Source organism: Mya arenaria, chromosome 15 (genome assembly GCF_026914265.1).
Source record: "Mya arenaria isolate MELC-2E11 chromosome 15, ASM2691426v1".
In the NCBI taxonomy this organism is placed as follows: Eukaryota; Metazoa; Mollusca; class Bivalvia; order Myida; family Myidae; genus Mya; species Mya arenaria.
Window position 1 is genome coordinate 24,846,492 of NC_069136.1, and position 23,209 is coordinate 24,869,700.

The 23,209-nt window shown below is 35.2% G+C and overlaps 3 protein-coding genes across 5 annotated transcripts in view; 2 read left to right on the plus strand and 1 right to left on the minus strand.

Moving 5' to 3' along the window:
• The window catches only part of LOC128219091 (uncharacterized), a 36,020-nt gene extending 27,253 nt beyond the window's left edge, over positions 1 to 8,767 (plus strand). For both annotated transcript variants that reach the window (XM_052926914.1, XM_052926913.1), the window contains exons 3-5: positions 1,723 to 3,332; positions 6,909 to 7,829; positions 8,220 to 8,767. In XM_052926914.1, coding sequence (XP_052782874.1) covers positions 1,755 to 3,332; positions 6,909 to 7,829; positions 8,220 to 8,237 — 2,517 coding nt within the window. In that variant the 5' untranslated portion in view covers positions 1,723 to 1,754 and the 3' untranslated portion in view covers positions 8,238 to 8,767. The remainder of the gene's footprint in view (positions 1 to 1,722; positions 3,333 to 6,908; positions 7,830 to 8,219) is intronic.
• A 1,799-nt stretch (positions 8,768 to 10,566) lies between these two features.
• LOC128220289 (uncharacterized) lies at positions 10,567 to 16,288 on the minus strand. Of its 2 annotated transcripts, none has more exons than XM_052928633.1 (6): positions 15,975 to 16,288; positions 15,559 to 15,705; positions 15,079 to 15,210; positions 14,745 to 14,861; positions 14,345 to 14,437; positions 10,567 to 12,305 (listed from the first exon to the last, which is right to left on the minus strand). In XM_052928633.1, exons 1-4 carry the CDS (start codon positions 16,086 to 16,088, stop codon positions 14,751 to 14,753), a joined length of 504 nt encoding a protein of 167 aa, XP_052784593.1. In that variant the 5' UTR covers positions 16,089 to 16,288; the 3' UTR covers positions 10,567 to 12,305; positions 14,345 to 14,437; positions 14,745 to 14,750. The 2 variants fall into 2 exon arrangements, with proteins under 2 accessions (XP_052784593.1, XP_052784592.1); XM_052928632.1 differs by having other exon boundaries at positions 14,345 to 14,464.
• A 2,157-nt stretch (positions 16,289 to 18,445) lies between these two features.
• Positions 18,446 to 21,392, plus strand: LOC128220287 (BTB/POZ domain-containing protein 2-like). The gene is made up of 2 exons (XM_052928631.1): positions 18,446 to 18,701; positions 19,907 to 21,392. The coding sequence occupies exons 1-2, from the start codon at positions 18,460 to 18,462 to the stop codon at positions 20,904 to 20,906; spliced, it is 1,242 nt and encodes a 413-aa protein (XP_052784591.1). The 5' UTR covers positions 18,446 to 18,459; the 3' UTR covers positions 20,907 to 21,392.
• The last annotated feature ends 1,817 nt before the right edge of the window (positions 21,393 to 23,209 follow it).

Genomic DNA, 23,209 nt, shown 5'->3' on the forward strand with positions numbered 1-23,209 from the left:
TCAATAAAAGTCACACTAAGATTTAAAAAAACTTGCACAACGCAGGAAATGTCTATTATAGTGCAAATATTTTCTTTGAAGTCGTCGTCGTCCCGATCAATGCTGATTATGTTTGAACACTTAAGCACATTTCTCTGAATGAAAAGAGCTATATTGATAATTGCTCACGTAATGAATACTATAATAATAGAAGTCAGGGGTTTTTCACCAAAAAATGTGAAGAGGCCTAGCCTTTTTATTTTGGGAAATTTAAACGCGTGAAATTCTGCAAATTGGAAAATTTAAGCGCGTAAATACCTCAAATTGGAAAATTCCAAATATGAGTATTGAAGACAACTATTGAACAGTACAGGTCAAGATATCCATATGAAACTTCAACATTTTTTACAAAAGAACAGGCATATATCTTACGTGAGTCTACTTATAGCATTAAGTCTTAAATGTATTCGCTTCAAATTAATAAACATCATCTTAATGAGGAAGAAATCATGTCGGTGACTTCTCTTTTTAAACATGATGCAATGGCAAGAGAGAGATAGAGATTAGTTTTATTCCTCATAGAGTTGATTCTAAATCTATGGAAATAATTGAAAGCAATATATGGACAAGCTAAAACTGGATCCTCGAATAACATTTATTTAATGGAGTACAAATCATAATCTGATTGATGCAACCATGGGTGACAATTAAATCACATGTAAAAGTTTTCAAATTTATGATTTGCTCTTTCCATATGAATCATTTCAGCTGCAATACTTAAGGTCCTTTTCGCTTAAATGTTAGTCATTTGCCATTTCATTATAGCACGCTGTATGGCTTTCAGGAACACAGCAGATTCTGTTTTACTGCAAACAGAAGACAAAAATGAAGAAAAACAGCAAATCTTTTTTTAGATGTGTGTAAAAAATTGTATTATAATATTTGGATATGGTGTGATAACATATATTCGCGAATAGGCTTGATAACTGTTTAATACTTAAACCATCAACGGAGTCGCGAAAATATGTTACAAACTGATTATTTGCTTCGAAGCTCGGCTATTTCAGTTAATTTATACAAAAAACGTTTTCTACTTCATTTTATTATAATATATATTTCACCCCTGAAAATTGATCATCTCAAATAAACACGGTATAACTGAAAGGGTGAAACTTGACTATTTCCGGCTTTTTCCGCGAGGCCGAATATAAATGAACGCAACGCGGGGATGTTGGAACAGAACTATCGGAAAAAGTTATACGGCATTCTTCTTATGTTACCTTAAAAGATAAACAAACAAAATTTGCGCCGAATATATTTTTTTAATTTGTAAATTTGTGAAGTAAGAACTTCCTTTATGGGAAAAATATCTGGAAAAAGCCCTGCTTAAAGTATGGATTGGGATCCAAATATTGCAAATCATCAATAAAAGTCAAACAAAGATTAACAAAACTTGCACAACGCAGGTAACGTCTTTAATTGTTCAGATCTTTTCTTTGTAGTCGTCAACATTTAATTGGATATAAAAGAAATGCCCTAAATTCAAAACGGATTTCACGATCAATGCTGATTATGTTCGCCGGAGTGTTTGCACTTTGCACATATCAACATTTCTCTGAAGAGTTATATTGTTAATTGCTTACGTAATAAATACTACAATTTGGTGTCAAGCAATAATAAAGTCCTGTAAGTGTTATAGTAGTTTCAGAATATGTATATGATAGGTCTCATCAATGTTTTCAGACGATAATCTGTCTACGTTAAATACACCAACGATGTCCGCTCAAACTAAACCCTTTATCTCATCGCTTGGTTCCTGTTCGTTGACGAATACGGAAAGTATTTCATCAGCCTTTGGAGCTTCGACTACATCAGAGGAAAGTAAAACCTCAGCCCTTGGTGTGTTGAATTCGTCAGCGGACAGTCAACCATCACTCGTTGGTGAGTTGAATTTGTCAGCGGATAGTAAACCATCAGCCTTTGGTGCGTTGAATTCGTCAGGGGATAGTAAACCATCAGCCTTTGGTGCGTTGAATTCGTCAGCGGATAGTAAACCATCAGCTTTTGGTACGATGAATTCGTCAGCGGATAGTAAGCCATTGGCCTTTGGTGCGTTGAATTCGTCAGCGGATAGTAGAACATCAGCCTTTGGTGCGATGAATTCGTCAGCGGAAAGTAAACCATCACTTTTTGGTACGTATAATTCGTCAGCGGAAAGTAAGCCACCATCCCTTGGGGCGTTGAATTCGTTAGCAGATAGTGGACCATCAGCCGTTGGTGCGTTGAATTCGTCAGCGGAAAGTAAACCATCACTCTTAGGTACATTGAACACATCAGAGGAGAGTAAACCATCACTCTTTGGTACATTGAACACATCAGAGGAGAGTAAACCATCACTCTTTGGTACATTGAACACACCAGAGGAGAGTAAACCATCAGCCTTTGGTACATTGAACACATCAACGGAAAGTAAACCATCACTCTTAGGTACATTGAACACATCAGAGGAGAGTAAACCATCACTCTTTGGTACATTGAACACATCAGAGGAGAGTAAACCATCAGCCTTTGGTACATTGAACACATCAACGGAAAGTAAGCCACCACTCTTTGGTACATTGAACACATCACCGGAAAGGAAACCACCATTCTTTGGTACATTGAACACATCAACGGAAAGTAAGCCACCACTCTTTGGTACATTGAACACATCACCGGAAAGGAAACCATCACTCTTTGGTACATTGAACACATCAGAGGAGAGTAAACCATCACTCTTTGGTACATTGAACACATCAACGGAGAGTAAACCATCACTCTTTGGTACATTGAACACATCAACGGAGAGTAAACCACCACTCTTTGGTACATTGAACACATCAGCGGAAAGTAAGCCATCACTCTTTGGTACATTGAACACATCAACGGAAAGTAAACCATCACTCTTCGGTACATTGAACACATCAGCGGAAAGTAAAGCGTCAAGCTCTTGGAGGACGGCTACAGAAAGTAAACCATTACCATTTGGCACGACGACTTTATCTGTGGAAAGTAAAGCATCATTCTTTGAATCGTCGAGGAAGTCCGTAGAGAGTAAACCATTTGTCTTTGGTTCGTTGGCGACGTCTACGGAAGATAAACCATTGTTTACGATTTCCACGGGAAGTAAAACTACAAGAGTTAACATGACACCGCGCAGTTCTATTGGAGTTAAATCATTATTAACGACGTCCACGAAAAGTAAATCATTAGGTTCGAGTTCGATGATGATCCCTGTAAGCAGTTTTGGTACATTGTCGACGACAGCGGAAAGTCAACCCTTTGGAAGTTTGGGTTCATCGACAACGTCCGTGGTAAGTTATATTTTTTTGATGTTTCGGCAAATCTGCACAAAGGAACCAGTTAGAGGTTTGGGCACATCGACAAGGTTATTGAAGTGTCAATCTTTTAGAAGTTTTGGCTCCCCGACGACGTCTGGTAAGTACATATTTTGACATTTTATCCATCAATGACGTCCGTGGTAAGCAAACATTTGACAGTTTTACTTCATCGAAGACTTTCGCTGTAAGTAAACTATGGTAGCGTTAAGCTCATCAATGACGTCCGTAGTATGTAAAAAATAAGTAGTTTTAGCTCATCGAGGCACCCTTGGTACGTAAACATTTTGTTAGTTTTAGCTCATCAGTGACATCCGTGGTAAGTGAACATTTTGGACTTTTAGCTTATCGATGCACATTTGGTAAGTGAACATTTGGTAGTTTTAGCTCATCGATGACATCCCTGGTATGTAAAAGTCTAAGTTGTTTTAGCTCATCGATGCAATCCGTTAAGTGAACATTTTGTTAGTTTTAACTCAGCGCCAGCGTCCGAGGTAATTTTACATTTAAGAAATTTAAGCTCAACGATGACGTCCGTGGTATGTAAAAAAATAAGTACTTTTCGCTCATCGATGAAGTGTGTGGTATGTAAAAAATAAGTACTTTTCGCTCATTGATGAAGTATGTGGTATGTAAAAAGTAAGTAGTTTTAGCTCATCGATGAAGTCTATGGTATGTAAAAATTAGGTACCTTTAGCACATTGATGAAGTCTGTGGTATGTAAAAATTAAGTACCTTTAGCTCATTGATGAAGTCTGTGGTATGTAATAAAATAAGTAGTTTTAGCTGTGGTATGTAAAAAACAAGTAGTTTTAGCTGTGGTATGTAAAAAATAAGTAGTTTTAGCTGTGGTATGTAAAAAACAAGTAGTTTTAGCTCATCGATGAAGTCTGTGGTATGTAAAAAATAAGTAGTTTTAGCTGTGGTATGTAAAAAATAAGTAGTTTTAGCTGTGGTATGTAAAAAATAAGTAGTTTTAGCTCATCGATGAAGTCTGTGGTATGTAAAAAATAAGTAGTTTTAGCTCATTGATGAAGTCTGTGGTATGTAAAAAATAAGTAGCTTTAGCTCATCGATGAAGTCTGTGGTATGTAAAAAATAAGTAGTTTTAGCTGTGGTATGTAAAAAATAAGTAGTTTTAGCTCATCGATGAAGTCTGTGGTATGTAAAAAATAAGTAGCTGTAGCTCATCGATGAAGTCTGTGGTATGTAAAAAATAAGTAGCTGTAGCTCATCGATGAAGTCTGTGGTATGTAAAAAATAAGTAGCTGTAGCTCATTGATGAAGTCTGTGGTATGTAAAAAATAAGTAGCTGTAGCTCATCGATGAAGTCTGTGGTATGTAAAAAATAAATAGTTTTAGCTGTGGTATGTAAAAAACAAGTAGTTTTAGCTGTGGTATGTAAAAAATAAGTAGTTTTAGCTCATTGATGAAGTCTGTGGTATGTAAAAAATAAGTAGTTTTAGCTCATCGATGAAGTCTGTGGTATGTAAAAAATAAGTAGTTTTAGCTGTGGTATGTAAAAAATAAGTAGTTTTAGCTCATCGATGAAGTCTGTGGTATGTAAAAAATAAGTAGTTTTAGCTCATTGATGAAGTCTGTGGTATGTAAAAAATAAGTAGTTTTAGCTGTGGTATGTAAAAAATAAGTAGTTTTAGCTCATCGATGAAGTCTGTGGTATGTAAAAAATAAGTAGCTGTAGCTCATCGATGAAGTCTGTGGTATGTAAAAAATAAGTAGTTTTAGCTGTGGTATGTAAAAAATAAGTAGTTTTAGCTCATCGATGAAGTCTGTGGTATGTAAAAAATAAGTACCTTTAGCTCATTGATGAAGTCTGTGGTATGTAAAAATTAAGTAGCTGTAGCTCATCGATGAAGTCTGTGGTATGTAATAAAATAAGTAGTTTTAGCTGTGGTATGTAAAAAATAAGTAGCTGTAGCTCATCGATGAAGTCTGTGGTATGTAAAAAATAAGTACCTTTAGCTCATTGATGAAGTCTGTGGTATGTTAACAATAAGTAGCTGTAGCTCATCGATGAAGTCTGTGGTATGTAAAAAATAAGTAGTTTTAGCTGTGGTATGTAAAAACAAGTAGTTTTAGCTGTGGTATGTAAAAAATAAGTAGTTTTAGCTCATCGATGAAGTCTGTGGTATGTAAAAAATAAGTAGTTTTAGCTCATTGATGAAGTCTGTGGTATGTAAACAATAAGTAGCTGTAGCTCATTGATGAAGTCTGTGGTATGTAAAAAATAAGTAGTTTTAGCTCATCGATGAAGTCTGTGGTATGTAAAAAATAAGTAGTTTTAGCTCATTGATGAAGTCTGTGGTATGTAAAAAATAAGTAGCTGTAGCTCATTGATGAAGTCTGTGGTATGTAAAAAATAAGTAGTTTTAGCTCATTGATGAAGTCTGTGGTATGTAAAAAATAAGTAGTTTTAGCTCATTGATGAAGTCTGTGGTATGTAAAAAATAAGTAGTTTTAGCTCATCGATGAAGTCTGTGGTATGTAAAAAATAAGTAGTTTTAGCTGTGGTATGAAAAAAATAAGTAGTTTTAGCTGTGGTATGTAAAAAATAAGTAGTTTTAGCTGTGACATGTAAAAAATATGTAGTTTTAGCTTATCGATGCATCCTTGGATAGTGAACATTTCGTTAGTTTTAGCTTATCGCTGACGTTCATGGTATGTAAACATTTAATTAGAGCATCGATGTATCATTTGTTAGTAAAGATTTTAGTTGATTTGTCCCATTAATGAGGTGCGCTAAAATTAAAGACTCTTGTTTGACAAATATTTTTTAAATGACATCAACTGAAATAAGCATCTCCTGATGTTATTCTCCTTAACAATGTACCCACATAGTCGATAAATGTCAAAGTCACTTCGTTATTATACAAATTATGTACATAAAAATATTGTTGTTATGAAAGGTTGACGTGATTTTTTACCTTGAGAACACATTGCAGACTGCAAAAATTTCAGTTTTCTTGCAATAACATCAACTTCCTGTCATTGCCTCATTTATCTGTTATCTGTCGGGATAAAAGCATCGACGTCCGTCTTAAAGGAAACGGGTGGTGAACGGATTTTTTTTTTTTTTTTTTTTTTTTTGGGGGGGGGGGGTGCAATTTTTTGGTTAAACTTGCTTAAATTTTCGCTTGATATACAGCCGGTAGAAAAAGGAAAACCTGACAGGGACTATCGGATTGGGCTAGTTTTGTGTGTTTTTATGTGTGCTTTTTGACAAATTTAAAGTGTATTAAAACAACAAAAAATCAGAGATGTTTTTTTTTTATTCAGGGAATGACGTCATCAATCCGATATAGTTACTTCTGTTGTTGGCAAATCACTCTAAACAAATCTCTAAAATTTAGTGGAGATAATTTCCATAGGAATCAAATGCTCCATTTTGTCTCGGGTTATAGTGAAGATGTTTTTAAGAATATATATGGTTGTCAAAGTCTGCGTTCGCTCATAAATATCCTAAATATGAATGTATAGGAAATTGTTATATTTCATCCTATTATTTCATTTCCAATCAATGATTCTTTTCAGTTTCCAGAAATAGTTTCAATTTCAACTGGTGAAGGCGGATTATTTACAGTTCCTTTGGCTTTGCTTACAAAAGAGAAGGGCAGCACTCTGGCTGCAATGTTTGAAGGGCACTCACCTTTAAGAAAACTTCCTGACGGAACCTTCTACATAGACGTGGATAAGGAGTCGTTCCAAGAGATTATGGATTTTTTGCGCTACAATCTGCATCCGCAAATTTGTCGTGGTGGAGAAAAGGGGTTTTCGGAAAGACGAATATTGAGATTGTTCAAAGCAGCAGAGAAGTTGGGCCTTTATAAGTTGATGTCGATCATAAAACAGTTAGAACCAGTTCAGCATTATTTAGAATTGAACGACAAAGATATTGTCGATGCTGTAGGTCTTGTTTTGTCAAGATTGGAAAGAAGGGTCCTGAAACGATCTGGACATTTCAGCATTCGACTGGATTGTGTTAGGCATTGTCTTGATGATCTAAAAAAAAGTTGTACTCACGACTGTGATATAAACATATTCCACGCTAAGATTTATTTGAAGGATGTTGAAAGCCATACGTTAGAGATGATATGCTGTAGCCTAAAAGAGAAGGGTTTTGATGTCGAAGGAGTTGAAATATTTTGTGATTTCGTTTGCAAGGAGCATAGCCAGAAACCACAGAATAAGCCTTGCTGTAGCCGCGTATCATACATTGTAAAATTTCTTTGCAATGATGTCGTATCTGTTAAAAGACAGCCTTCGTCTTTGTTTGTACTTATGAACAAAAAAGAGGGAAATCCCAGTTCAACTAAAAAGCAGACTGAACTCCAGTGTACGACAACTAGTACACAGACGGAAGGGAAACAGCCTGGTTTGGACAGACCGGAAATTCAGGCAGTTGATGTTTACGAGTATAGCCCTGGAAACGAGGACTCCGGTGTATTTCTGAAGGTAATTAGGGCATTGCTTTGGTTACAGTTTTGCAAAAAAACCCTGAAATAACTGTTTAACAACATGATGCAAGAATTGAAGTTTCAGCTGAGCAATAACAGTGTGAACTACGCATGCATGCATCCATACATACCACACACACACACACACACACACACACACACACACACACATTCATACATACATACATACATACATACATACATACATACATATATATTATAAACGGTGTTTAAAACTATGCATATATGTTAGCTGCCCAGATTTATATCATTTAATTATCAAATATTACGGTTACCGTGATTACTACTGTGTGCCTTAACAACATCGTTATTAGTTAGCAATTAAATATGATACAATAAAAGTAAGATGTGCATCCTCTTGTTCCAGAACAGTGAAGAGCCGTGAGCATGATGACACACAATCGCCGAAGATACCGTGCAGAGCCTGCAATACTTGGCGAGGTTTTTAACTGAATTGAATGGAAATGACTTGGTAGCATATACAAACATAGTCATTCTTTTAACTGTGAAAGCTGAGAGTTTTTTTAAAAAAAGTTTCTGTCTGAAGGAAAAATTTGGGAATTGCTTACAGTGTACTTGTATGTGAAGTTTATTTTATTTCTTCGAACTATTAGGGCGTGTAAGGTCTCTTTCACGGATCTTTAATGTCTTATTTAAGAAGCCGTTTTTCTGTCTTTGACAGATGTAAATGCTGCAGGTGTTAGATAGAGCTGAATGTATGATGAAATGTTATATAAATGTGAATGTATGATGAAATTTTATATAAGCTGTATACATGATGAAATTTTATATAAGCTGTACACATGATGAAATAGTATTAAAAGTTGTATCTATGATAACATGATATATTCTTGAAAGTAATAATCGATAAGGTTTTATATAATCTAATTTCAGTGTATTAAAATGTATCAATACTGACAATGGTTGATATTTCATGCCTAACCTAGTACAATGTGGGATAAAACGTTTACTTTACACGAAAATGTATCTGCTATTTCTTGGATGCAAATATCACAAACTACTGAGGCCATCTTATCAGGGGACAGGGGAACAAATATCACAAACTACTGAGGCCATCTAATCAGGGGACCGGGGAACAAATATCACAAACTACTGAGGCCCTGTAATCAGGGGAACAGGGTTACAAATATCACAAACTACTGAGGCCATCTTATCAACACGGCGAACACATATCACAATCTACTGAGGCAATCTCATCAGGGAACGGGGAAACAAATGTGACAAACTACTGAGACCATGTAATCAGGGTACCGGGGAACAAATATCACAAACTACTGAAGCCATGTAATCAGCGGACCGGGGAACAAATATCACAAACTACTGAGGCCATCTAAACAGGAGACCGGGGAACAAAATTTCAAAACTACTGGGGCCATCTAATCAGGGGACCAGGGAACAAATATCACTAACTACTGAGGTCATGTGATCAGGGGACCGGGGAACAAATATCACAAACTACTGAGGCCATCTAATCAGAGGACCGGGGAACAAATATCACAAAGTTCTTTGGTCATCTAATCAGGGGACCGGGAAACAAATACCACAAACTACTGAGGCCATCTAATCAGGGGACCGGGGAACATATATCACAAACTTCTTAGGCCATCTAATCAGTGGACCCGGAAACACATATCCCAAAGTACTGAGGCCATCTAATCCGGGGACTGGGTAACAAATATCACAAACTACTGAGGCCATCTAATTAGGGGAGCGGGAAACAAATATCACAAACTACTAAGGCCATCTAATCAGGGGACTGGGTAACAAATATCACAAACTACTGAGGCCATCTAATCAGGGGAACAGGGTTACAAATATCACAAACTACTGAGGCCATCTAATCAGGGGACCGGGGTTACAAATATCACAAACTACTAAGGCCATCTAATCAGGGGACCAGGGTTACAAATATCACAAACTACTAAGGCCATCTAATCAGGGGACCGGGAATCAAATATCACAAACTACTGAGGCCATCTAATTAGGGGACCGGGGAACAAATATCACAAACCACTGAGGCCATCTTATCAACCAACGTTCCAACACAGTATCGTAAGATTAAACCTTTTTGACTGTTACGATAATAATCCAAAACGTGATGCAATTCAAATATTTCTCTGTCTTACGTGTCCATTCGTAGATTCTGTTTCGAGAATGGTACTCAGTGTAACTGTGTCGAAAATGTGACTTTTAAAACGGATCGTTGATTAGGGCCCCCACTGTTAAAGTTGTTTGTGTATGTAACTGACAAGGGCTAGTGACCTGAGAAGGTGATTGATAGATACGATCGTTGATAAGAGTGGCCCATTTGTTTTGACTGTCTTGTATAACTTGTGTAGAATGTCTGTTTAATAGTTGATGTGTGTGCATTTTGACAAGTCAGATTGTAACTGCATGGCGTTTGAAGTTAGAGTTTGTAACTGGTAGATGTGTTAAGTCAAATTGTAACTACTTCTGGTGAAAGTGAGATTGTAACTGCAAGGCGTGTCTATTCAGATTGTTACTTCTGGGCGTGTCAAATCAGAATGGCGTAGACCCCTTTGCATTAATTCAAACCATAGTCTTAGGTATGGTAACTTTGGTATGACAACACTCATTTTCTAAACAAACGTAATGTGCATGATGATAACTACATAAAAATGTACTAGGACCAATTTCTATAGGAAAGAACATATACTGTTTATGCGTTTACTTCCAGTTCCTAATAATACATAAGACACTGATTATTATTACATAAAGGGTACAAGACAGTACCACACTTTATTATACTGCATGAAATATGATCAACTACTCTTCACACTATTAAACATTTATAAATTAAGTGTAAGACTAATCCTTCTGCATACAGGGTCTTCTTTAAACTTTTGACTTCTGTGTCCTCCCCAAGTTCCCATGGAATTCTTTATATACATTCGGCGAAGATGTAAACTGCTCACTTCAAAAGCACACATGGTTACAGCTTAAGCCTACGAGTTTGTGACTGGTTTCCTTTCAAAATCCACCTTAGATTCTCCTTAACACATCACAAATCAAACCAAATTGTGTTTAACTACAGGAATTATTTTATTTTGAAAAATGTATGTCTTGTTCAAGTTCTTTTAGAAGTCAATGGGTATAGCGGTTGTGTATGAATACAAGGCGTGGAAAACCCCATCACTGCCACATCCATCAATAACAACTTTCAAATCTTCCGAGGGAGTCCGAATTGTGAATTCGAAACTGCCGTCATTGCTTTGTGTAAAAACATTTTTGCCACACCTCACAGACTTCAAACACAATGATTTTATACAAAAGAAGACATCTGATTTTGGAGGAAGATGCATACTTAGAGGCTCAAGAAGACAGCATTTGTGCTTCAAAGCGTATTCATGGGCATCGGGAAATATCCCGTCTTTGCAAGCCTTCGTGCATTTGATTAAGAAAGTTGCGAATGGTGAATAGTTTAAAGATTTCTCTTCCTTTCCAAATAAAATCAACTTATAATGACCCTCGTATCTCATACGCACAATAACATTTATATATTGACCGCAATCTGAATAGTCAACAAAACATATTTTTTTTAGATCAATAGTGTGATCATGAAAATGCAAACGAGGGAAAATATCAAAGAGTTGAGCTGGCTTCAAAGAAAATATGATCTCTCCATTTTCCGATTCATGGTAAACTTTATTGTCAACGTTCTCAACACCAAAATATTCTAAATTCTTCATCGGACCGTATAAGGAATGGTAGGTTGGATAAGGTATCGGTTCTTCAAATGATTTTGTACATTGCAAAATGTATTTAAGAATTGGTTGGAAATCCGCGTTCGGGCCATCCTTTATTCGGCAGCCATATAGTTGTAATCTGAAGACGCCAACATGTGGCATAAACACATGAACATTGAATTGCTTTTCGGTTGGCCTAAATGTATACACGAAATTGTCTATTTTTGCCTCGTTTTCATACAGAAACCCGATGAAGTCTCTTATTTTTTTCATATGGGTCTTCGAACTTCAGGTCTATTTCGTACTCAATATTATAAACTATACACCTTTGGTGTGACATCGCGCTGATATACCATTCTTTTCCATGTTGGTCAAAATTAACACGACTGCAGAATTCCTCCAATTAAAGTGCCTTTTCCAAAAGCTGCCATTCCTTTCCACTCTCATATTTTTCGTAGCTCGTTACTGCGCAAGAAAAATGGTCAGTCACAAAAACCTCCGGGTCAGTTAAAAAGTATGCATTATTAAATCGTGCAATGTACTTCCTCTCTTTCGATTTCACAAAGCCAGCTCCCCACGTGACATCAACAAGGAACCAATCGGATTCCAGATATATGGCATTCCATGCATGTGCATTATGGCTGTGTTTTGTGACGTGTTCACCGGGTTGACAACCATAAGCCTTTGCATATCCGCAAATGATTTTTACAGGAATACCAACTTCGCTGAAAAAGAAACACAGAATTTATATCTAGTAAATTATTGTCAGAACGGTCGTAAAAGGTGTGAAATACGTAAACTGTTCGAAAACTGTATGCCAAATTCAGAGACCAAACATTTTAAAAAAGGCACACTTGTAATAGTAGCTTTTCATCTGCTTATTTCTTTCGTGCACATAATATAGAAATTTGTAATGGGCACTTTGAATTGAATAGGGCAATTTGTAATGGGCAGTTTGAATATAATAGAGCAATTTGTTACGGACACATTGAATAGAATAGAGCAATTTGTAATGGGCACTTTGAATAAAATAGAGCAATTTGTAATGGGCACACTGAAAAGAATAGAGTAATTTGTAATGGGCACTTTGAATAGAATAGGGCAATTTGAAATGGGCACTTTGAATAGAATAGAGCAATTTGTTACGGACACATTGAATTGAATAAAGCAATTTGTGATGGGCACTTTGAACAGAATAGGGAAATTTGTAATGGGCACTTTGAATAAAATAGAGCAATTTGTAAATGGCACTTTGAATAGAATAGAGCAACTTGTAATGGGCACTTTGAATGTAATAGAGCAATTTGTAATGGGCACATTGAATGTAATAGAGCAATTTGTAATGTGCACACTGAATAGAATATAGCAATTTGTAATGGGCACTTTGAACAGAATAGAGCAATTTGTAATGGGCATTGAATAGAATAGGGCAATTTGTAATGGGCATTTTGAATAGAATAGGGCAATTTGTAATGGGCACTTTGAACAGAATAGAGCAATTTGTAATGGGCACTTTGAACAGAAGAGAGCAATTTGTAGTAGGCACTTTGAACAGAATAGATCAATTTGTAATGGGCATTGAGTAGTGTAGAGCAATTTGTAATGGACACATTGAATAGAATAGAGCAATATGTTACGGACACATTGAATAGAATAGAGCAATTTGTTACTGGCACGTTGAATATAATAGAACAATTTGTTACGGACACATTGAATAGAATAGAGCAATTTGTGACGGACACATTGAACAGAATAGAGTAATTTGTTACGAACACATTGAATATAATAGAGCAATTTGTAATGGGCACTTTGAATTGAATAGGGCAATTTGTAATGGACAGTTTGAATATAATAGAGCAATTTGTTACGGACACATTGAACAGAATAGAGCAATTTGTAATGGGCACTTTGAATAAAATAGAGCAATTTGTAATGGGCACACTGAAAAGAATAGAGTAATTTGTAATGGGCACTTTGAATAGAATAGAGCAATTTGTAATGGGCACTTTGAATAGAATAGAGCAATTTGTAATGGGCACATTGAATAGAATAGGGAAATTTGTAATGGGCACTTTAATTATAATAGGGCAATTTATAAATGTCACTTTGAATAGAATAGAGCAACTTGTAATGGGCACTTTGAATGTAATAGAGCAATTTGTAATGGGCACATTGAATGTAATAGAGCAATTTGTAATGTGCACACTGAATAGAAAAGAGCAATTTATAATGGGCACTTTGAACAGAATAGAGCAATTTGTAATGGGCATTGAATAGAATAAGGCAATTTGTAATGGGCATTTTGAATAGAATAGGGCAATTTGTGATGGGCACTTTGAACAGAATAGAGCAATTTGTAATGGGCACTTTGAACAGAAGAGAGCAATTTGTAGTAGGCACTTTGAACAGAATGGATCAATTTGTAATGGGCATCGAATAGTGTAGAGCGATTTGTAATGGGCACATTGAATAGAATAGAGCAATATGTTACGGACACATTGAATAGAATAGAGCAATTTGTTACAGACACGTTGAATATAATAGAGCAATTTGTTACGGACACATTGAATAGAATAGAACAATTTGTTACGGACACATTGAACAGAATAGAGTAATTTTTACGAACACATTGAATATAATAGAGCAATTTGAAATGGGCACTTTGAATAGAATAGGGCAATTTGTCATAGAAATATTGAATAGAATAAAGTAATTTGTAATGGGCACTATGTTCTAGTACTTTTGTAAATTAGATAAACGAAACCTGCAGAATGCTTCAAAGAGACGGCAGTAGCCCTCACAGACGGTCAGACGGTTGGCTAGCACGGATGCCGGATCTGTTTGCTTCAGTGGCGCGCTGTGTAAGTAACCAGAAGTGTCGTAACTACAATATGAATCACATATATTTCAATTTAATATGCATATCAACAACTTTCGTCATTCCCTCATTGTAAAACATTAATTTTCTAAAAGGAGAATGGGTTTTACAGGGCGATTACACAACATGTACTTATATAATGATACATTGATATCAACAAAATCTCTGTCTATTTTCTTGTGAATTTGCCTGTCAGTCAAGTGCATACTAGGTTTTACACTATGTTCCCCATTGCATAAGTACTAAACCATAAACAAATAACAAATGATAACACATATTTACTTACTTGATATTATGAGTGATCCAGATGTAGAAAGCGCGCGCCCCTTTCTACGGACGTGGTCGTCATAGAAACAAGATACTCAACAAGCGTCCTCAAGTTATCTTTGGTTACGAGAGGTGCCTGGAATCGGAACAGTCTAATTAAAAACTGATATATAACCTATCATATGTATGCTAGGTTGAATGTCTCAGGCATTATTTGACCGAACATGAACGCGTTTTTGTGTCGTTCGTTATTGTAGTTAAAGATACTGCATAAAAAGAGAGAATAAAAACTACCAAATAGAATCATCAGGGCACAAAAGAGGTAAAACAAGAATACTTCAATATTATTGTACCCTGACTGCGTGTTGGTCCATTTTTTTGAAAGACATGTCATGCGGCATCATCACATGTCTACGTTTACGGGGTTCTTTCACTTCCAGTACAGGAGAAACCGGAAGAACCAGGTCATCATCGGAAGTGAAACTCTTAAAAATAGTAAGTTCATTGTTTTCAAAACAATATAAAATAATGGAAAGCGAATTAAGATATGACGCAACAATTTTAAAACAATACCTACTCTATTTAAAGTAGCATCGCTGATGTGAGTTAGATGTGCAATAAACCAAAAATCTTAACGAAAAATATAGGAGAAAACATCTGAGGACTTCATTATTATAAAGTAATTTATATCATAAGTATCATTAATAAGCACTAGCAAGGCAGGTAATTGTACATGAAAAAATATGAACTAATTTGCAAGGAAAAATTAAAAGAAATTGAAGTTCGACTTAATTTTATCATAGCGACAAAGGAAATATTTTGTTATGCAAAACCTGCTTGTTTGTGGACGTTGTTCGTGGTTCTCTTGGGGTATATGTTTCTCCATGTTCCGTATAACTGGAGCCTCGTTCTGATTGAGAATCTAACGAAGACGGTCTATCTAGTGAGTCCTTACTGGCTGTTGGAAGTTCCACCTTTTTCTACAAAATGCAAAAAACATACGGATATACAGTATTTTTTTCAGCGAAAGAGTAGGTTTCTTGAATCAGTTTCCAATGAAACAAAGGTATGGAAACACTTTTCATAATAATATAACAGAAAACACGAGTGCGTATATTTTCTTAAATTCTCAGTCGAACTTGCCCACACAAATTGTAAACTATTACGCAATTCAAATTTCAACAAATATATAAAATCAAAACAATGTTGATTTATTAATAGATTAAATAGAATGGGTAACGAGACTCACCCATATTGTTGGTTCCTGCCACGTCTCGTACAATCGGATATTGCCATCCTCATCTCTGTAAGCTAGAGGCTTAGCCGTTTCTTCCCCATTCACATCTGTAGCTTTCCGAGACATTGCTTAAGAATTATTGACAAATTATTGAGTTATAAAATCGACCGTATTGCTAATATAATCGAATAAAAATAGTGAATTTCTAACACTGACATGATAACATGTATTCCAAGTAATATTCTTGAGAATAATTTACTAGTTTATTAGTGCATATATAATCACTTAATATGAATCTAAATTTCCTAAATGATTTAATTTATTACTCATTCATGCCCGCCCAACCTTATTATTCACGTGTGCTTAAATTCACTACTAGTATTTACAATATCTGATTGTTTATCAGTAATTTAATACCGAAGCGAGTTCAACTACAAAATAAAACAATAACATTTTTAATAATGATCGATTTTCAATAGGATATTGAAATTCACCAATATAATAATTCAATCAAATGTTTAGTGTATTATATTGAATAAAAAGTATTGTGGTGATATCGATCCCAAATGCTGTTGATGCACATAAACCATAAACCAGATACCAGAGTTCATAGTTGAATATGTTCAGTAGCCATAATTTGCAGAATAAGGTGCTGGTTGATTTAAGGGACGATGTTAACCTTAAAATGATATGATGCCTTTAAATCGCAAACAATTGTCAAGAATATTTGCAGTTTCGTCTGGGAATGCTTCATTCGAAATAATCATCACATATTAAAGAAAATAGCTGCTTCTTGTTCCCTGGTACTGTGAGGGTTGCTTTCTGTGACGGCAGTTGCACAACTGTAAAGACAACAACACTATATACATTGTATTTAAGAGGTATTTAAGTCTTTCAGCACAAAAGGGAAACGCGATGATTATGAGGAACGACATACTTCCGAGTCGCAAGCTTTCTGTAGCCACAGAAGTTGCAATCCTCACAGAAATAGTACTTGTAATAAAATTAAGCCTAAAATCAAACAAATATATCCCACTTCCGAATAATGGTGTTTATTGAGCCTTTATTTAAACAGTGAGGATATTTTATCATTGCAGAACGAAATTGATCAACATTTGTCCCGAGCATAAGTGTTAAAAGTGCCAAAAGTAAGAAGTTGTGTAGTTGCTTCCCTTAGTTATCGAATTATCATTTCAGTTATTTCCCCTACTTTCAAAGTTGCCTTAATGGTTGCGAGCTCAATGCAAAGGTAAACAAGAATCTGTTTCTCATTTCAGAATAAATGTGATGCTCTCATTCACATTGACTGGATTAATAATTATCAACTACACTAAAACGAATTGTGCTTTAAACTACAACAACATGGTGTTTTGCACGTAGACTTTATACAACAGAACTTGGTTAACAAACCTTCTTCCGTAATCAAGTGTGTGAACTTACTTTTGAATATTATGCAAACTATGGCCTTTTGTTAATGTAATTAAAAATTTTGGTTAAGCTTTGGCATGTAACCAAATTTAAGTCCACCTCACAGCAAATAAATCATATAATGCATTGAACTTTAAACGTGTGTTTTAAACTATCCGAGCCAATGAATTAATCAAGTAAGGGACTCTATCTGGCATAAAATGCAAATTATTTCCCCTTTTTTATTCGACTTAGAAACTCTTTGCAAGGTTGTGCATATCAGCAAACATAGTTTAATATCTCAACAACTATGTGATGGATGTCATAGATAGTTATACAACAGTACTCAACCATCATACAGACGTATATAATAATTCAAATTATGGCCATTTTGTGTTTTTTGGAAAATGTCGCTAAGGTTGTGCATGTAACTTCAATTTAGTCAATATCTCAGCAAATACTTAATGTATTGCAATGAATCTTAAGACAGGTATTTCCAACTACCCAAACTACTTAATTATTGAAGTTTGAGAACTATTCTTTATATACAATGTAAATTATGGCACTTTCTTATTCGACATAGAAATTCCAGTTGAGGTTTTACAAGTAAGCGTGCCTACGTCAATATCTCAGTAGCTACTTAATATATGCAACTTTTAAATAAGATCTCACAACCATCCAACATACATAAATTATGAAGTTAGATAACTCTGTTTTGTATACCGTATACATTTCGGCTGTTTGTTATTGGACTTATAAATGTTGGTAAATGCTATGCATGTAAACATATTTAAGCCAATTTATCAGAAACAACTTTTTGAATTTCATTGAAAACTAATACTAGAATTAAACCATTTATCGTACTTAATAAATAAAGTAAGATACATGTAACTCTATTTTTGCATAAAATGCAAATTAATTGCTTGTGATATAATCTTAAAATTAGCATTAAATGAATGTTTCACAGATACTTGCAAACTTTCAACTTAAACCTAAACGTCTCTGACAAAGTTCTTGCTAAAACAAAATATGAAAAAACAACCTTTAAAGGTACTGTACTTTTTAATTGCAGAAATCAAAGCTGCCAATTATGACTGACACATGGCAACACGACTATTTGTTCGCTGTCACGAACGCACATATGCTAGATGATGACGTATTATGTGACATCACATTTCTGGCGGGAGAGGACAAACAGGCAGTGAGGTGCCACCGGTTCATGCTAGCAAGCCGCTCACCGGTGTTCTACACCATGTTCTGTGGCTCACTTCCGGAAGCCGCTGTCGTGGAAATAGCGGATGTGGATGCTGCCATCCTAAGAATGGTCATCAGGTGCGATACAGTTTATTAACTCAATGCTAGTGTGTATAAACATTCAATATGTTTTAAAGTCTCAGCATGATAATCCTTTATTTGTTTGTACTTTATTATGTCCAGAAATGTTTACAACGGTACTAAACCTTCAAAGTTGTATTCTTATGCATCGTGGCCATGGTTATGAATGCCGCAAACGTTAATGCTGTATTTACTTAATTGTCGATTGCATTTGAATTAAACTCGATATAGTTGTTCCAATTGAAATTCAGTGTGATGCGTTTGTCAATTTGTTCATCCGATTTTGGGTTGGCAGGTCATTGGTCAAACTTCTTGAAAAGGCGGTGTGTTACTTGCAAGAACCATGTCGTTAAGTCAAAGTTCAAATCACACTTTTTGGCTATCAATGTTATAACAAGGTAATGAAATGTGGGATTGTACAACCACTTTGCACAAATGCTCACCACGAGCATTTAAGATGACTGTATGCTAAACAAAGGTCAAGGGTATACAAAATATACATTTGGGTTAATATTCCTAATTTTGCCTCCTGAGGCTGTAACTTGGCCACGAAATGAGTTTTGTAAACGAAATTGACAATTATTTGCGATTTAAAGGCGTCAGTCCGTGTGCAAAAACCATGTCTGCATGTCAAAGGTCAATGCCACTTCCAAAGGGCCATTGATAAGATTCATTTTATTTCCAAACGTCCGGGCATTTACATGGCTATGCATTGTTGGCTTTATATAACCTGGCACAAATGCTCACCTTGAGCGTCACACGCAATTGCCATTTTTTGAACAGACATTAGAGTTATGCGCCTAACAAACAAAGATTGTTGGTCGGTAGCTTGAAAACAACATTAAATACATTGAAACTTCATTTAATGGTAAAACACAAAGAGACAAAGTGCAGTGACCAAGAACCTTTTCGCTTATTTCTTTTAAGCAAATTATAGAGTTATTGCCCTTTGTTACTTTTTCCTTGTCCGGAGCATAATTTGAAAACTGCTTGATATTATTTATTACAACATTATACATTCGTTAAGCACAAAGTGTGGAACTGCAGTGAACAAGAACTATAGCAATACACTAGCCAATTGCAGAGTTTTGCCTTTATTGCTTGATCTTGGTCAGAGCTTAACTTTTTTTATATAAAGACTTAACTTGTAAATTGTATAACCTTATTTATCTGATGAGATTTACTTGATGCATTTTTTTCAGATTTATTTATACAAGAGAAATACAGCTCTTGCCCGATTCCGTCATGGCCACAATGTATGCCGCCAAGAAATACGACATACAGCCATTGGTAAACCTGTGTAAGACGTTTCTTAAAAAGAACATTGCTGTTGATAATGTCTGTATCATCCTTGAGCAAGCTTTAATGTTCGAGGAAACAAACTTGATACAGCTATGTCTGTCCTTCATATCAAAACACATTGCCCAAGTTTTCTATTCGGACACATTCTTAAGCATATCTTCGGAAGGTCTTAAGCTGGTTCTTGGGAAAGCACAAGAGACGACAAAACTACCAGCCGAGCAGGTGTATTCCTTTTGCAAGAGATGGGCAGAACATGCGTGTTATACTCTAAGAAAAGAGATGACTGACCAGGCCCTTAGACAAACTCTTGGTGATCTTATATTTCTGGTTGATTTTGAAAGTATGACATTTGAATCGTTTATGGACAACGTTGGTCAGGATAACATTTTGTCCGACGAAGAAAAGGTCAAGTGCCTGACAGTTATAAGAAATCGGCAAAAGAAAGAAGGAAATTCCAGACTTGTATTTGTTGAAAGAAGTAATGAGTTTAAACGTTGTGATAGGGAAAACCTAAACGGAGTAAGCTTTAGAACTTCAAAAGAGGTTATGCTTTCTATTATAAATGTCTACCTGCCTATTCGAAAATGTAAATTAAGTGACCGGTTGGAAGTCCTGGAAGAGCAGACTGTCGTGCTGACTCAGAATCTAATCTGTAACGAAACGTACAAATGCATTCATCTTGTCAATGAAGTTAGCATTCACCCTGGTGTTACATATTCTGTGCGTTTGAGGCTGACCGATGGAAGCACCGCTAACAAGTATTTCGAAAATATATACCAAGAGACGAAGGCGGATAATGGTGTTGAGGTACAGCTTTTGGGGATCTGTGCCGAAAACTCAGATAATGAAATCGATCTAAATGGTGCTCAGTTATTGGGTCTTACTTTCACCACAATTTAAAATTTCAGCATACAAAATATTTCCAGCGTATAACGCGAAAGACGCTTTATTTTGAAATATGGTGATGTTAACAATCTGACGAGACTGTGTACTAAGCTTTAAATAAGCTTATGGCGCAAAGCAGTAGCAAAAGAACTGAAAACAAATTCTTAAAGTATTTTTAATCATTACGTTTTGTTATTAATTTAAGGTATTAAGACAAGTGTTCAAGCTAGTCCCAGACCTGGTGTCACCAATGGTCTTCTTCAGTATTTGTTTATTTCATAATTTATAACGTCATTGACCTCAATTATCAGGCTATGTGAACATCTACGGTATTCCAGTACTAGCCCGGTTGGCGCAGATGTTCTCCTTTTGTTTTTCTCTACTTGTTGCATGTGCTAAGAACAAAACTGGGTAAGGTTTTTCATACTGTGCAATAGTGATTGTTGAATCAAAACGTCATGTGTTATGTAAGTCATCTTTGCCATATTTTGTTAATATAAATTTGCCTTTTCATTTGAATTGATTATATTGTATAAAATATACAAAAGTTGAAGGTTGATTTTTCCAGTGTATGTACTAGTAGTTCGGTTACCAGTAACTCATGTGCTACGTGTTTACATTTTGTTATTTTGCTTCTAGCCTAAGAGGTTTCAGCCTTATTGTACGTAAGACTTAAATATTTTCCTGACAACACGTATAAGCATATTTTGCGAACCAATTCACATGGATCAGAGCTTGAAATTTTATAACCAATTATAAAACATGGAAATTGATCAAGTAACAACGTCAAAATAATCTGAACTTGTATGATTGGTAAAGTGGTGAAACTCTGTCGAATGGAGATTACAACTCAAGCTCAAAATTATGAATTGTTTGAAATGATTCATTAAAAACACCTAGATCACAGATGTTGATATCCATGATGGTACAAATGGCATGATCAATGAAAGTTGATTAAAACAAAAACTTTGCAAACGTTTCAAGATCTTATCACAGCCGCTGACAGATACCCTTTCAACATAGTGCCCAGCGTTTGTGAAAACTGGAGTTTCATCACTTGGTTAAGGCTATTTGAACTCAATGAAATGACATGTTATGTCAAATCTTCAAACCACTGAGGTTTAACCATGATGTCGCAGATGCTATATATTTTTTTTTTTTATTTTCTACTACATCTCGTGTCATTATTTTGTATGTTTTTTTCGTCCGCTTTTCGATCTTGTGATTTTGGGTAAACCTCTTCTAGTTGTGAATATGGAAATTATAGATAGGCCAGGTTGTAAGAAATCCTGCCGAACCAGACAATTTGCGATGACAAAGAACTTACAAACAAAAAGTTACAAACTTTTGTTCTAAAAAAGAAAAGTACAAGACAATATTTTTTAACAAAACGAAATTCACTTAGAAAAACAAAAACAATCTTTGCATTTACGGGAAACTGTACGGAACATTAAGCTATAAATACAGGAGCAATAAATAATATATCATATAATTAAATGATGTGCTAATTTTTACTCGAAGTTTTCTGTGATTTTTACAATTTTACGACACGTTACCACTTGAAAAATGCACAATATACACGCACCTATAAAGACATAAACTTTCATCTCTTATTTTTGAAACGTATTCCCAGGATGTTGTATATAGCTAATTATGTCTCACCATGATTTATTTATTTTATATATTACAAATTTCTTGTTGTTGTTTTCATACATTTGATTCCTCAATGATATTTGCTTTTCTAATTTAGTCCTCAGTTTCAGATACATCAGATATTCGCATTTAAGGATTGCTGTCCATTGTTACACTAAGTTGAGTTTATGAACAGTTTTATATTAAGAAGGATAGTACAATTTCAAAAATTACTGTACATGTTGTTACAATTCCAAATAAAGACTCACGTTCACCTTTTATAATGTTTATTTACCTAGAAAAACTCGTAGATTATTTAAAATAGCATTTTCGACATATTTTTAATACAAAACAAAAACCGATCATTATAGAGCTTACAGACGTCTTTAAAAACGTTTTTAATTTTGAAACAAAAATAAATATAGAAAATAACCAGTAGGAATCACTGAACATTTTGATAGTCTGACATGTGACAATTTAAGTAGACACTATTTCAAATAAAGTCTTAACCATTCTCGGCTTACTCTATAACCTCCAAAATACAGTGACAGTTCGTCTTTAAACAGGTGAGTTGTTAGGTGCTGATCTAAATCACCCTAATGTATACATGCATAGATTCGGAGAAATCGACGCCTTTTGATCGTTAATTGAGTTTGTTGTTTACCACATTTAGGATGAACCAGTGT